The sequence below is a fragment of the Lactuca sativa genome, chromosome 3 (genome assembly GCF_002870075.4).
Source record: "Lactuca sativa cultivar Salinas chromosome 3, Lsat_Salinas_v11, whole genome shotgun sequence".
Classification (NCBI taxonomy): domain Eukaryota; kingdom Viridiplantae; phylum Streptophyta; class Magnoliopsida; order Asterales; family Asteraceae; genus Lactuca; species Lactuca sativa.
In genome coordinates this window covers 164,360,392-164,376,013 of record NC_056625.2, presented here as the reverse complement: position 1 = coordinate 164,376,013, position 15,622 = coordinate 164,360,392, and the positions used below count along the sequence as shown (strand labels likewise).

Below are 15,622 nucleotides of genomic sequence, written 5' to 3'. Positions count from 1 at the left end.
TAATATTCGAATTTCGGGTTGTACACTGCTAACTCGAAACTTCGAAAAATCATAACTTCTTCATACGAAGTCAGATTTGGGCGTTCTTTTTATCGATGTTCTTAGTTTAACCTATTCTACGACTTTTGTTGAGATCGCTAAAGCTAAATCTCGCTCTATTGTAAATTCACTATTTACGCTTCCCGGTGCCGTGCCGGTTCCGTCGCGAAACTTCGACGGGTCATAACTTCTTCGTTATAACTTGGATTTCGGCGTTCTTTATATGTACGAAAACCTCGTGACATATTCTACAACTTGGTTAAGACTATTTATTATAAATAATCTTTTGTCGAAAAGTCATTTTTGACCCCTATTGCCTCTAAATTGACGAGCCCGGATCTACGGGCGTTACATCGATTTATGATGTAATACTTTTGTTGGCATTCATTTGATTAGATGAACTGCAGTTCGAACACATTTAGTCCAATAAGCATTACCTAGTCCATATTGAAAATATAAAGATCTAGCAACCTCCAAAATGTGTCTATGTTTCCTTTCAACAATACCATTTTGTTGAGGGGTATATATTGTTGATCTTTGATGTTGAATGCCTTTTTCTTGAAAAAATTTGACTCCTTTATTACTAGAACCAAGCTCTAAAGCATTATCTGTTCTAACAATTTTCACTGGCTTTTGATATTTTGTTTGAACAAAAGCAATAAAGGATTTGATGAGAGTAAAAGCATATCCTTTATGAGTTAACATGTGAACCCATGTATGTCGACTAAAATTATCAACAATGGTGAGAAAAAATTTATAGCCATCATGAGATAAGGTGTTATAGGGTCCCCAAACATCAATATGTATGAGTTCAAATGGATGATTAGTAGTAGAAAGGCTCTTTAGAAAAGGATGTCTATGTTGTTTTGATTTAAAACAAATAGAACAAGCAACAATATGTGAATCATGAGAGCAATCAACAAGAGACATAGAGTGAAGTTTTTGAACAGGTAAATGCCCTAATCTGTTGTGCCACAACATAACATTGGAATGTTTATGCATTACATTGAAAGAACGGAAATTCAATGTATTTGTTACAGAAAAACTATAAGAAATATTCTGCTGAATGAAATAATGATCAAAGACATAAAGATCTCTAATCCTTTTGCCAAAAGAAGCAAGAACAAATTTATCCTTTACTGAAGGGTCCTGCAACATACAGTATTCATCAGTAAAAAGAATAAAGGTATGAAGTTGAGAAGCAAGTTTAGGTACAGAAACAAGATTGTACTTGAAAGAAGGAAGGTACAGAACATTGTGAAGGGTGATAGTTTTATGTAATTGAACATTACCAATGTAAGAAACAATAGTATCATTCCCATTAGGAAGACCAAGAAAATATGGCTGTGAAAGTTTTGATAGTGAAGAAAAAAAAGATCGATTAGAGCAAATATGATTAGTAGCACCAGAATCGACAATCCAAGAAACATATTCATGTAATAGAGATGATGATTTGTAAACATTAGCAGAAAAATGTTTAAAATCAAATGGAATACCTTCATTTTGCATAGCACCATTAACAATGGATAGATTTTACTGAGAAGATGAACCAGGGCTTGAAAGATAATTATTGTTCAGCAGTTGAATCAATTAATTGTATTGTTCTTGAGAAATTGGTGGAGAATCATTAGAAATAACGTTCTGAACTGTAGGTTTAACATCATCTTTCTTGTTCTCCGTGAATTTGCAATTCGAAGGAAAGCCATTAAGGCGATAACATTGAGCTTTAGTATGCCCAGACTTCTTGCAATGGTTGCAGGTGAGTAATTTGCGAGATGAATCGGATGAAATTTGCATAGCAATTGCATCATTTGATAAAGTAGAAGGATGATTGATGCCTCGTTGTCGTTCTTCTTGTATGATTAGAGAGTAAGCAGTTTAAACAGATGCTAAGGGCTTCATCATCAAAATTTGACCATGAATGATTTTGTATGATTCATCAAGTCCCATTAGTAACTGAATTAAGCGTTGTTCTTCAAAGAATTTGTTAATTGCAATAGATGGACCACAAGTGCAATTAGGAACAGATTGTATCATACGAATTTCATCCCAAAGTTTGGTGAACTTAGTAAAGTAAGAAGAGAAATCATCAGCACCTTGAGAAAGAGAATAGGACTGTTGTTGCATTTGATAGGTGAGAGCACTAGCAAATTGTTCAAATCGTTGATGTAATTCCTGCCAAATCTCTTTTGCAGTTGGAAGAAACAGAAGACTATCAGCAATTGTCTTGGTAACAGAATTTAAGAGCCAACTAATAACCATGGAGTTAGCACGAAACCAATTAGAATACGTAGAAGATGTGGAGAGAGGTGGAGCAATAGTTCCATCAACAAAACCGAGCTTATTCTTCGCAGGCAATGAAATCACCATTGATCGTTTCGTAGAATTGAATCCAACACCAGTGAAAACATTTGAAACAAGAACAAAATTCGGATTATCAGAAGATCCGATGAAGAAAAGGGATAGATACATCAATCGAAGAGTTAGATGATTCATTTGTTGAAAAATTAGGAATGATGAACAAGAAATTGATGAAGAAATGATGAACAAAATCGATTACACGTCTGATACAATGTTAGATTGTAATGAAATGATCGAAACGAAAGAGAAGATTGAGAAAATGTATTTCTCATTGATTGAGAAGATCTCCTTTTGACCTGTTTTTCTATCTCTTTTGGATGTGGGGGTATATGTAGGGCCATACACTCACAGGCTCACAACCAGGTTTTAAGGGAATGTGCTAGCAACAACATAATGGAGGCAGCCAATCAATATAGATTGATTTGAAATCTGATTCAAATCCAACATAGCACCCATAGGTACATAAGAAATGTATTGAATCGATTCTTTTTAATGAATAGATCCGATCGCAATTTCAAATATGGAATTCAAAGGGATCAAATAGGCCATCGTCTCTTTCCCGTTTGCCAGGTTACACGACATGGATTCGCCGATTGACGAATCAGATCTTGGCTCGCTGTCCCACCGACGAACCAGTCTAGAAGTCGAAAGGGAAGGCAATAGAAACCTCCTCTCCTTAACAGTCGAGCTCTTTCTTTCCTCTCAAGGAGCATGAGTGGAACAGAACGGTATCAAGTCTATTAGTCGGAGAGGTTGTACCATCGAGCGAGTTGGGGAGCTCGACTAAAGTCGACCTGAGGGAGGCCTACAACCGTCGGTCTAGAAAGCTAGCAACTCAGATCTAGGACTAGGAAGGGAAGGAAACTACCCGAGTTCAGGGTCTGTTGGTTTAGAAGTTCTATATTGAAGTTTCGTAGTGAGATATTTCAGTTAGATAGTGCTCCTTCTCGAATACCAGACTGAGAGTGGGAGATTGACATCCTTTCAATCTTGGCTAACAGGACTATTCAAATCCTTACAAAGTATATATATACAGACAAACATAAATAACGACTGTAACAACTATCTAAACAAAATTACATATATGCCCTTATAGTTATGAACAACTAATAACGACTTTGTAAACCAACAACTGAAGGTCGAGAGAGAAGCATATCAAATGAGTTTATTATGTCACGACATAATTGCTTAAAAAGTGAAATCATCAATAGATTTATGGTCTCCTCCTTACTTCAGATTTTAAAAATGTAAATGGAACTTTGATTATCAATATGTAACTGTAAGTAAGATCAAGAGGGTTTCCTTTTATAAGCTATTTAATGAGAATTGGTGACTTATTCGAGGGTATTTTAAAGCAACTACAAGAATCCATGAAGGAATACATCCACCTATAAGTATTGAAGCATTTTCATAGGATGGAGACCATGGAGTCGTGAAAACAAATCTGAAGCTTCATGATTTGACAAATCTATGTTAATAGAGACACAACAAAACAATAAAACAAGAAAACAAAGTACCACACACCATTAGTTATTTTCAAAGAACCATCTGGAAATGTCTCATTTCAGATAAAAAAGTGCTTGTAGACAACCACAATCTTACCTATGTTCCTTACCCAAATTTTGAATTTTGTAGTAAATATGTGGTCTTTCTATGTTTGTTTGAGGTATAGTCCAATAAAATGATTGAAAATGTGATTATTTTTATTATAAGGACATGATAGTACTTTGCATTTAGGTTTGCTTATTTTTTATCACTTATATTCTTCTGATATTATTCCTTAGGAAGAAATTCGTTTTATGAACAATTCGTAATTAGTAGCCGATATGCTTTTCTTGCCTTCTATGGTAGATAATGATGTTATAGAAGTTGTTGGTGTTGAATGGTTTCTGAATATACAGGGTAATTATTATCTCATTGACCATAAAACTAAATTCTACTATGAAGAGTACTGTTTCATTTTCTTTTAAATGGTTTATTGTCTTCATGAATATGTTCAAAAGTAATATGGGGTTATCATTAGAATGAAAATTTAGATTTAAAAGGATTTAATAGCATCTTAATGTGATTTTGCCGACATGAGGTGCTAGCCTCTTTTGAGACCTTAACTTTGTACACAAACAATTAAAAATTGTCTTTCTTTTTGGATAATCTGATGAAATGTGTTTAAAAATAGGGAGAATTTCATATATGCCCTTACTAAGGTGCGGTTTGTTTTTTCGAAGCGAAAATGTCTGAAGTCTGTGAATCACCTCTGCAACCCTCTGTAGCAAAATAGGGGACCAAACGGCTGCAACATGTAATAAAAAGTCTGTTTGTTTTTTTAACCTCTGCAGACTGCTGCAATAAGTTAAGTAAGGTGCGAAGAGGGTCAAATGCTGCGTCACGCAGTACACACACAACAGTTTTAAAATCAAAAGTCTTCTAAAAAGCAAACAGCTGCGAATGACAAGTGTTGCGCGACACAGCAATAAGTGGTCAGAAGTTGTTCTTAAAAAAAACAAACAACACCTAAACATCTAAATATCGTATTTGCTCGGTCTAAACTCTAAATACCAAAATCTATTTTTTTTTATTATTTTTATTGATTTATAATTCTATTTTATAACCTTAAATCATTATAATTGAAAAGAGATATTAAATGGACAATAGTGCTCTTACCAGTAGTACATCACATAATAACGTTGATTGTAGCCTTTGTATTCCTTACGATCACATAATAACGTTGATTGCAGCCTTTGTATTCCTTCCGATGGTATCATACTTCTTCCCTGTTGTCAATGTTTCTTCCCTTGTTGTGTCGCATAGGTAAATAAAATGCGACCCTACTCCTAGTTTCCCTCTCTACAATTTCGTTTGTGATGTTGTTTGATTTGTTCACGTCAATGTCTTGAAACCCTTGCTATATTGATGTTTCAAAAAGGTATTTATAAATGCACCTTTGATAATTGTAGGTGTTCTATACCCTTGTTCTAATCCTTTGCTTTTCATGCTTGTATCTTACCATAAATGACATAAGCGAAGTTAATTACACTAACGAGAGATGCTCAAAGTAAATGGTTAACATGCTATAAATATTTGGGCATAAATAATGATAAAGTTCTTCAATTAATCAACTGAGATCCTTCTGTTGTAAAGTTACAGCTTTGATTGGAGACTATTGTTCTCGGTTAGAGAATAATAGATTATTACATCTTCCCAACTCTTGTAATGGGTTCTTCATATATTTTTTTGGTGAACTATTCTTATTGTCAACCCTTTACGACCATCGGTCAATGTTGTTTCACGATTTGAAAATTGTATGAGTTGGAATTGTACAATGCCCACCCCCAATTGTATAAATTTATCAACTTTTGAATGGAAACCATTTTCATTTTATGGCACTATTCATTAGTGGGGATAGTGTCCCCCTTAAAAAAACTAAAGAAAGAAGTACGCTACACATGTTCGGAGAATAATCGGGAAAGAAAAAAGTTTATTGTAGCGACATTTGTTGCAGATAAATTGTTGATACTGAGTCCAGAGGTTGAGTGTCGGGGCCGAAATCAGAACTCCATAGCGACAACCGAAGGGGAAAATCTCCAGCTCAAAGCGAGGTCCGGTAGTGAGATGATACACTCACAACAGCGAAGGCAAGGAGGTTTAAACAAAATACAATTAAAAATGGCATCATGAAGTTCTGATCGGTGAATTTCCCCACTATTTTTGATTTTCTCAACATTTTTTAGTTTATGTCTTGCACCAAAAAATCACTTCATCATCTTTGAAAAAAATTGTAATCACAGACACATACACATCTAAGGAATTGTACTATTTCGTTGAAAAGAATTCTAGTCAAATGTATGGTTTTAATATTGAATGACAATTTAGTCAATTAGCTTTTTCTCATAAATTAATATGATTAAAAAAAAATATTAAAACTGATTAAAAATATTTAAAAAATAGATTTTGGCAAATCGGACGTTTTAAAACATTAAGAAAAATAAATACGATATTTAGAGTTTAGATCGGACAAAAATATATTTAGATATTTAATAAGGGTATATATTAAATTTTCCTTTAAAAATATATCTGCCATGTCACAGATGTTGAATATATTGATTCTTTTAAAAAAAATCTTGCAAACCTCACTAGTTAGTTATAAAAAAAAGCTTATTCACCGCTTAGTTTTTTTTGTCTAGGTGCCAACTAAGGCAAGTTTACGAGCTTAATTTAAGTATTTAAGTACTTAATTGGCGAAATATAAATGTATTGAAGTACTTAATTTATTAAATAAAAACTAAATAATTATTATGAAATTTATTATTATATTTATGGATTCTAAACATATTACAAAATGTTAACTATTATCAAATTATTGATACAATTTTTGAGTTGTAAATATAATATACTCAGTTATATTTTATAGTTAAAAAGTTTTAAAAGTTGTATTATGTAGAGTTTTTAAATTATAAATATAATATATTTAATTTTTTTTATAGTTTAAACTTTTAAATATAAAATTTAAGTCGAAATGCCAAATCAACCAAAAAATATCCAAAAATTATTTTTATTTTTTTTAAATAAATAATTTCTGATTATAAATATCTATATATATTTGACACCTAAATAACTCTTCTTATTCGTTAAATTAATAATGACACTAATAAAATTTTGTATTCTTTTCATATATATATATATATATATATATATATATATATACTAGTAAACTCATTTGGGCCGTGATAATCACGGTCCAAGAGAAATGTCTTTAAGCTTGTGTTAAGTGATTACAAGAAAACATAATTTATAACGATAATATAAGTATATTCCTACATTTACAATTATATTAATGGATGTGCCAAAGATAAATGGAGTTTTTGGATGCAAATAGTGTCTCCATTTTCAATCTGAATATAACAAAAGGAATTTGTTTAGCATTTTTTCAAAGTGGCACTTCATATATAGACTAAGAAAATATGTTCATGAATATTTCCTGCATGTCCATGCTTGTGTTAATAACCATTTACCTCCAACTCGGTAGCATCGAAAGTGTTGATAACAATTTACCTCTAACTCGGTTACATTGGTAGTGTTAATAATAACCACCCTAGCATGACACAAGGGCAACCTAGACCATACAGTCACCAACAACCCATCAAGAAAGAATTAGTATAAATTCTCTTCACAAAATAAAAACATGCATGTTATTATTGTTTTGTGATGTATGGTTTTGAATACCATACCACAAAGCCACGTATATCAGTTTTCTCCTATTGCTAAAGACCATCAGTTCAACTTCAGGCTCATTTGTGTTGTTGGCGATTACAATTGGGTCCGGTTCCTAATATGACTGATTAGATCATATTCCAAGCCTCCTTGTTTGGTGGAAAGATTCATATGGTTATATCACCTGAATATAATAGTAAACATGATAGATTTAGTTATTAAAAGACAAAAAGACCCTTATTACATATACCAAAATAAAAACCCAAAAAATGATCATAAATTTGAATTACAGGCTTATTCGACTTTTCTAATTGAATTAAATTCCATTCTATGCCAACCACATATGTAATAACATTGTACTTTTAGAAATCTGCCCAATTATATAGCTATGTCATACACATGCCATCCATTTGCGGCTATAATTTGATGTAATTTTCAAAGTATAATGTCCTAGTTAGTGAAAATTTGAAAGTGTAATGCTATAAAATGTTGCGAGATCATCAATGTAGCCCCAAAATGCACTTTTCTATCACCATTCAAATTTTGTCTCTTTATCTCCGTCTTGCCCGACTATAGGTAAGATCCCAAAACTTTTAAAGTAAAATCACGTGAGCTTCTTACAACATGGGGATCATGCAAGAAGATGTATCATCTTACTTTTTTGATGATTAACAAACAAATTATTAAAATTTCTTACCATTGTTTGTCATCACCAACCAAGAACATCTAAGTGCACTTATTGCTAACAGTTTCCCTACAATTACTTAAAAAAAACAGAAACTGGTAGCCGGGGCATTTGAACTGTAGCATTAAGAATTGAAAACCATTAAGAAATAACATTAAATAAAAAGTAGTTGAGAAGGTTTTGTGGAAATTTCGTTGTAGGTATGAACAAAAATTCTTTTTATTGTTATTATAACCAACTATTCTTATATTTTTCATAGATTTATAGGTTTCACCCAGGCTACTTGCTATTGTTCCTTTGTCTTCTGTTCTCAACTCATATGAAAACGTGTTGTGGTCACTTGTAAAAAAGATTAAAGCTAAGTAAACAATTTATGTTGAACATTATTTTAAATGAAAAAACTAAAACTTAATATTAATAGAAAATGCAGTTGTGTATATTAAAACTTAGTCTGTAGTAAAGAATTTATAAGTACCTTATTTATTGAACATTAGATTAATTAAAAGACAACCATTTTGTAAAAGTTGCAATGACCTAATGTGTTTATGGAGTTAGATCAATACCAACACTTGATTTACCTTAAAGACACTGTGTTCCTCTGTTTCATGTCAAATACATGAAAACTTTTATGAGAATGAGTAGTATAACAAAATTAGAATGTGACACTTAAGAAAATCACCTCTTACTTTCAACAGCTGGTTGAGGGAGTATATACATAACAGTTGGGTCGGAAATTGGGAGCCATGATGGAGGCGTGATGAAGAAAAGATTCAAAAGATAGAGTCAACATACCTAAAATAGACATGCCCAAAGTGGTAATCACAATCAATCCTCCAATAATCAGCGCAAATCAAGGTAGGTGGAAAAAACATAGATGGAAAAGAAGAATTTCCTAATCTAAACACATACTCTTAACTTTTCACCTAATGTGAACTTAGGTGTAGAGAGAGAAAACATGAATAAGGAAATCCAAACATTTGTTAAAAAACATAATTAGGTTCACCTCTAGATACATTACAAGAACACAAGATCGGTAAATGAAATAATCAGACTCGGATTTCATGTAGGCATTTCATCGAAAAGTTTGTTTAATCTCATCTACAAAAGTATCTTTAGTTGTCAGGGCAACACGATTACAAGTAGGAGAGAAAGTGGTAGGAGTAACATAAATGTGCATCATCTGTAAGAGTTCATGTACCATTACCAAGTGCTAAAAAGAAACTGAAAAAAAAGGATCCAATAGAGCTCGCATGTTTTCTGTTAGCTGCAAATGGGTAAGAGATGGCCATAAATAACAATTTGTTAAAAAAGAAGAAATAGCTTGTGTTTTACTTCCTAGCCAAACAACAGGAAGAGTTTGTCTAAAATCACCACCAAAAACAACCACTTTATCACCAAAAGTAGTTGAACAATCCATTATATCTCTAAGTAGACTATCCAAGGCTTCGATTGCAGACTTCTTTGCCATTATAATCAATTTACAAATCCTGATAAGCACCGCTAAAGAGCTTTGTTTACTAACCTTATATACAAACCCTTCAGCCACAGCCACATCTAAATCTGCAGAGAAGAGGGGAAAAAATCTAATTTTTTTTTTTTTAAAGCAGGTCAAGAACCTTAAATTCAACAAAGAATCAGTTAATAAGATGAAGATACCATGAAGGGTGATAGATAATTTATACCTGAATTCAAATTGTTGATTGTGTGCTTCCTCTGGTCTTCATCTGTGGCCAAAAACCTTAATTTCAAAAGAAAATGAAGATAAAAATGAAGCCTCTTGAAATCGTTGAACAAAAAAAAGGTTAAATTCTTCATCCATTCTTCTCAGCGAGAGGGTTTAATTAAGGAGGAGGAGAAGTGGAGAACCAAGGTACCGGTAAGGGAAACATAAATTAAAACCATATCAAAATTATGACCCTCCATCAACATCGAATGATATATAGAATTTACATGCCTGCAATTTAAAATATGAAATATAATTGGGCTAAAAACCCTTCAATAGCAAGTCCCATGAAAAAAATTGAACTCATCTCACTTGCCTTTTTCATTTTCTGAAAATCGATAACCATAGCGGACTATTCTTAATTGTTAATCGCTCAAATCGTCTTCTTGAGCTGGCCCGGACCAACGGGGAAATCTTGAAAACCACAAATATCGATTAATCCCAAATTGCAAACAACAAATCACCAGATTAGAAAATACATACCCTAATAAACTTTAAAAGTTATTTCTTAGATTGAACATGTATTAGTTACGGTGAGAAGAAGGAGAGGAAAAACAAGACTGAGAGGATAGAGTAAGGTGTGAACTGCGAAGAAGAAGAGACTCAAAGGATAAACATACTTGTCAAAGCTGGAGGTGTCATATAGAGTAAAGGCGGTGCAATATAGATCTACCGATGAAGCAACACATTTCATAAGGGCGCCTAAAACAAAGTAGTAGGTGGGGCGCAACTTTGGAAGAACATCCAACAATTAAATATGCAGACGGGCACATGAGAGAAGCATTGAGGCCAGGAAAGTTAATGGTGAGGTGGTGGGTCATAACAGTGTACGTTAAAAATGGCTGCACAATGCATGTTCTATTGGAGGAGGAAGAGCGTATCGACGCGGATTTCAATTGGCATCTTTAATCATAAAGTAAGATTCACAAACACACAAAAGCTCCATCTATATCTACAAAGGAATGGGTATTCTGAAACATACTAAGTGACCACCAACCAACATAGAAAAAATTATGCATAAAGCAACAAGAAACACAGATAGCAAGTCTATTTCCAAAATCATGTCCATTTCAAGGTGGCTCCATTTCAATGGTGAACAATTACTTGACCATCATTTGGTCTAGCCTTTTCATCGAACACCTAATCTGCAGCCACCAAATAAAGTTTGATTATCTTAAAAGTTCTAACAAGTTGAAAAACTTAACATAAGTAAAAGTATAAAGATTCAACAATTTCATTTTTTTCCAAATAAATAATCCAACAAAATTAATCAAGTAAAAAGTCTGCAAGTGGATGATCTAAAAACCTTTAGATAGAACTTACTGAGAGATGGTTATATTCATTGATAGGTTTAGGGCTTAAGTTGAGGAGGGAGAGAAGGATCAGTTGCAGAACTTCAAAGTAATTGAAACGAAAGTTGCAATTCAAGCATTGATTCTTGGATTATTTGGAAAGACAAAGTTCCACCTCTTGATAAGGCGGTAACATGCGTTATTGGCTACCAGACTCTGGCGACTCAGTAGGCCCAATATGTGACGACATTAGCTATCCATAACCAAAACAAAAATCGTATCCTTTAATTGACATGTGAAGGAAGGAGAAGGCGACTCATCGAGGCAACAAAAGGGGAAGCATGTGTAAGCTGTGTGCCATAGCATCATGTTCTTATACGTAGAATGTCTCGAACCTATGTCTACCGCATATACAGTGAGGAAAGTGTGAGATCATCGATGGTATCTGGAGAGAATGGTATTATAGCCAAGAGAGAGATAGAGATAAAAGGAAACATAAGTTGGTGACACGCAACGAAAACCGAAGCAGGAGGTGGCGATAAACGGAACGACGTTGGAATCGAGAGAGTGACTCGCCTTTAGGCAGCTAATTGTGGCGGTGGTGTGAAAGAGGAAAGCAACTGATGTAAATATAAGTTAGGTTAAAATTAGCCGCTAAGACCTTTCTTACCGGAGAATCTTGTGTAACATATGTTAAAATTAACCGCCAAGACCTTTCTTACTGGAAGAAGTAAGCAGCTCGATGACGTGCACTAAAGTAGAAATCCTTGGCATATAGGTAATGATATATATATATATATATATATATATATATATATATATATATATATATATATATATATATATTGTAACTATATAAATAGTATTTTCTTGCTTAAAAATATGTCTTTAAAGATGTATGTCAATTATGAATTGTTGAGGAACTGAGTGATGTCGCATCAATTATTATTGCAATGTTAATTATCTTAGGATAAAATTGTTTGAAATGATGGATAAAAACTAAACTATGAAGAACCTACGGTGTTAGGCAAAGAGGTAAGAAAGTGTGAGTCTGTGAGACCCTCCATTGTTAGGGGTAGAGGTAACAAAATACTACTATGAATTTAATTTTTCTTTATAGACCAAATATATCAAACATATGTTTCTTGATTTATATATTTTATTAAAATTGTTTTGTATGATGTAAGAGTGTTTTATGTGTTTTTCGATCAAAATGTTATAATAGATGTTATTGTGCTTTTATTTTAATAAAAGTCGTCGTAATTGTTTTACATCCTATTTTGTAGGATTCGTCTAACTACTATATTCAATTTTTATCTAGCAGAAAACATTATTTATATCATAAAGAGAAAAGCTATTAATGCATATAATAACCCTTTTAGAAAAAAAAGAGACCCCCCACAAAATAATAATATTTAACTTGATATAAAATAGTCAAAATGAGACTACCCAAATACTTTATGTCTATTTTTATATAAGTTCGTGTTTTAGATATTTTAATAATAATAATAATAACAATAATAATTTAAAACAATTTAAATGTTACAATACATTTAGTAATAGGACTATGGTTCTAAAAAGCTCGTCATAGGTTCGTCATGGTTTTAAAACGCACATCATGACTCCAAGACTTGTATTTGTCGTCAAGTTATAACAAAATGTCCTCTTAAATCATATATATACATAAAAATTAATAATAGTAGAATATATATATATATATATATATATATATATATATATATATATATATATATATATATATATATATATATATATATATATATAATTTCCGCCTTAACTCACGTCTTACAAATGATGTGATTCGTCACGACTTGAAAAAACTTGAGACTTGACAATATATCCAAATAATTAACCAATTTTTTATATTTTATTAACTTACATTTTATATTATAATAATGGTGTCCGTCAATTATGAAAACTTTGAGAAAAAGATTTTTTTTTTGTTTTTTTGTTTTTTTTTTTTTTGTAACAATGGAAATACGGGTTTTTATTGTGATAAGAATATTTGAGGTGAGAAGTAAATGGAATACTAAAAACCCCCTTTGTTTTATATATATATATATATATATATATATATATATATATATATATATATATATATATATATATATATATATATATATATATATATATATAAAAGGAGGCTTTTGGTATTTCATTTACTTCTCACCTCAAATATATTCTTATCCCAATAAAAACCCAGATTTCCATTGTTACAATCAATATATATATTCAAATGAGAACATTTTTGAGATTGAGAACATTTGAGAATAATTTTATAATTTAAAAAAAACATATCCCACCCACCCCCACTCCACCATTCTATCTAGACGTATCGTTTCTCATTGGACCACCATTGAGGCCACCAGACAACTATTGAGGTCACCGGACCTCTACCAAATCAGTCAATTTTCGATTTCACTCACCGGTGTCGAGGTCATACATAACTATTTGTTTCGCAACCCCCAATCGACACTAGAGTTGATCTATACAGATATGATCGATGGGAGCTTCCAGGTAGGGTTCTTTCTAGTCTATACACCTGTGTTTTTCACATCATAGGAGACTATCTATTTGAATCGCAATCCGATTGAAGTATTTTATAAGAATGTTTTGGATTTCACTGGTTGTGGATCTCAATAATCGAGGTAAAACCAAAATCAAATGCCAATTGTATATATAGTATAGAGGTGGAAAAGACTTATATTTAGCAATCTAAGCAAACAGAGAGCAGAATAAAACTGGATATTCGAGCAGAAATGGCGAAATCTGTGGAGCTTCCTGTTCTTGATCTTTCTTTATCATGTCAAATCTCCACCGCTAACTCAATCTGGTAGGTACTTCTTTTATTGTTTATTCTTCAAACTTATAATTAATCTCTAAATTGCCACTAATTTTACCAACTTTTCTAACCTATCGGAATTATATCTTTTACCTTTCATCTTGAGTTAAGTTCGTGTTCTCCTTTTGTGTTAGTGAACATTGCTTTAACTATCTGAATATGAAATCTTGAATATGAAATCTCTGTCTTCTCCTTCTCCTTTTATTCGACTTTAGACCTTGGTACCTATCAATAACTCAATACATAAGAATGGATTTGTGAACTTTTCGGTTAGTAAAGTTGATACATGTAGAGTTTATCAACGTTGCAGGTGGTCACTCTTATCTCTATAATTACACACACACAATCACAATAACTAGTAAAGTTGATATTTATATAGGTATGAACACCAAGTGTTCAATGAAATGCCTCAATGAAAAAGTAGCATTTTATGTGAAAATTCTTAACTTTGAACCCTCATTAAGCCAAACATTAAGGCCCTTAGGTTAAATTGAATTTAACATCTTAATAGCCTAATAAGTAACCAAAAATAATATAAAAAGTGATAAACTTAAGGCTTAACCATTAAGTCCTTAATAGAACACCAAAAGTGATTTAAAAGCTATTATGATCAATTTTCCCAAATCTTTCCTCCAAATTCTAAAATTCGTGCAGGTCAATAAGAACATCTAAAAATCATGAGACTTAGTTTTCTGGAAATCTTAATTTGTCTAGTTTCTTCAAGCTTTGAATCACATTTCGAAATTCCAACTCCTTGAGGGGTAAAATTGGCAATCTTCTCAGGCTGGTCCATGCTGTCACAGATTTCATGCATTGTCTTCAAAAAATCATAATAAATTCATTAGAACTCCAAATGCAAAAATTGCAAATCCTATAAGTAGATATGGATGTATAGTTTCCCACATATAAAGAGAGTGATGTAATTCTTGGTAGATTGGTACAGTTTATTCCAAGAGTGTTGAGTGGTCCAGAAAGTGACAACCTAAGGTTTACTAACTTGTAAATTTAATATAAAATCAACCAAAAATAATTAGAATAAGAGCTTTATATTTCTGAAAATATAAAAAGGGTAACTTTACCAATATTATTTTATCGAAATTTAATAATGTGTTGAAAGGTAAGAAAACAGATCCCCAAAGGCGCACTACAATCAAAGAGAAAATAAGAAAATATATACATAAGTTTTATAAAAGTAGTAAACCAAAGCACAAGATAAATAATATTATAATTGTTGTGTAGGTTCTTGGAAAGAAAACGATCCATCTTGTTCATGCTAGCTTATTTTCAAGTTCAAGGAGGCGAGTTACATTAGATATGTGTAATCACATGTGATTAAATACATGATAACAACTATTGAATCGAGAACATGAAAATGATTATTCTCCACATAAATGATATAAGATTAGATACATATAATAATATGCGGTTATGTGTATCTAATGACATATGAT

At 32.1% G+C, this 15,622-nt stretch overlaps 1 protein-coding gene across 1 annotated transcript; it reads right to left on the bottom strand.

Annotated features, from left to right (window-relative positions):
- Positions 1 to 1,629: 1,629 nt before the first annotated feature.
- Positions 1,630 to 2,535, bottom strand: LOC111880197 (uncharacterized). Its single transcript, XM_023876603.1, has 2 exons — positions 1,956 to 2,535; positions 1,630 to 1,892 (listed from the first exon to the last, which is right to left on the bottom strand). The coding sequence occupies exons 1-2, from the start codon at positions 2,533 to 2,535 to the stop codon at positions 1,630 to 1,632; spliced, it is 843 nt and encodes a 280-aa protein (XP_023732371.1).
- Positions 2,536 to 15,622: the final 13,087 nt, after the last annotated feature.

Excerpts from the sequence above, each read along its gene's own strand:
- LOC111880197 (XM_023876603.1), bottom strand. The coding sequence starts at position 2,535 with ATGAATCATCTAACTCTTCGATTGATGTATCTATCCCTTTTCTTCATC. Across the intron at positions 1,893-1,955 it reads ATCATACAAAATCATTCATG|AAGAACGACAACGAGGCATC; the intron begins GTCAAATTTTGA and ends TAATCATACAAG.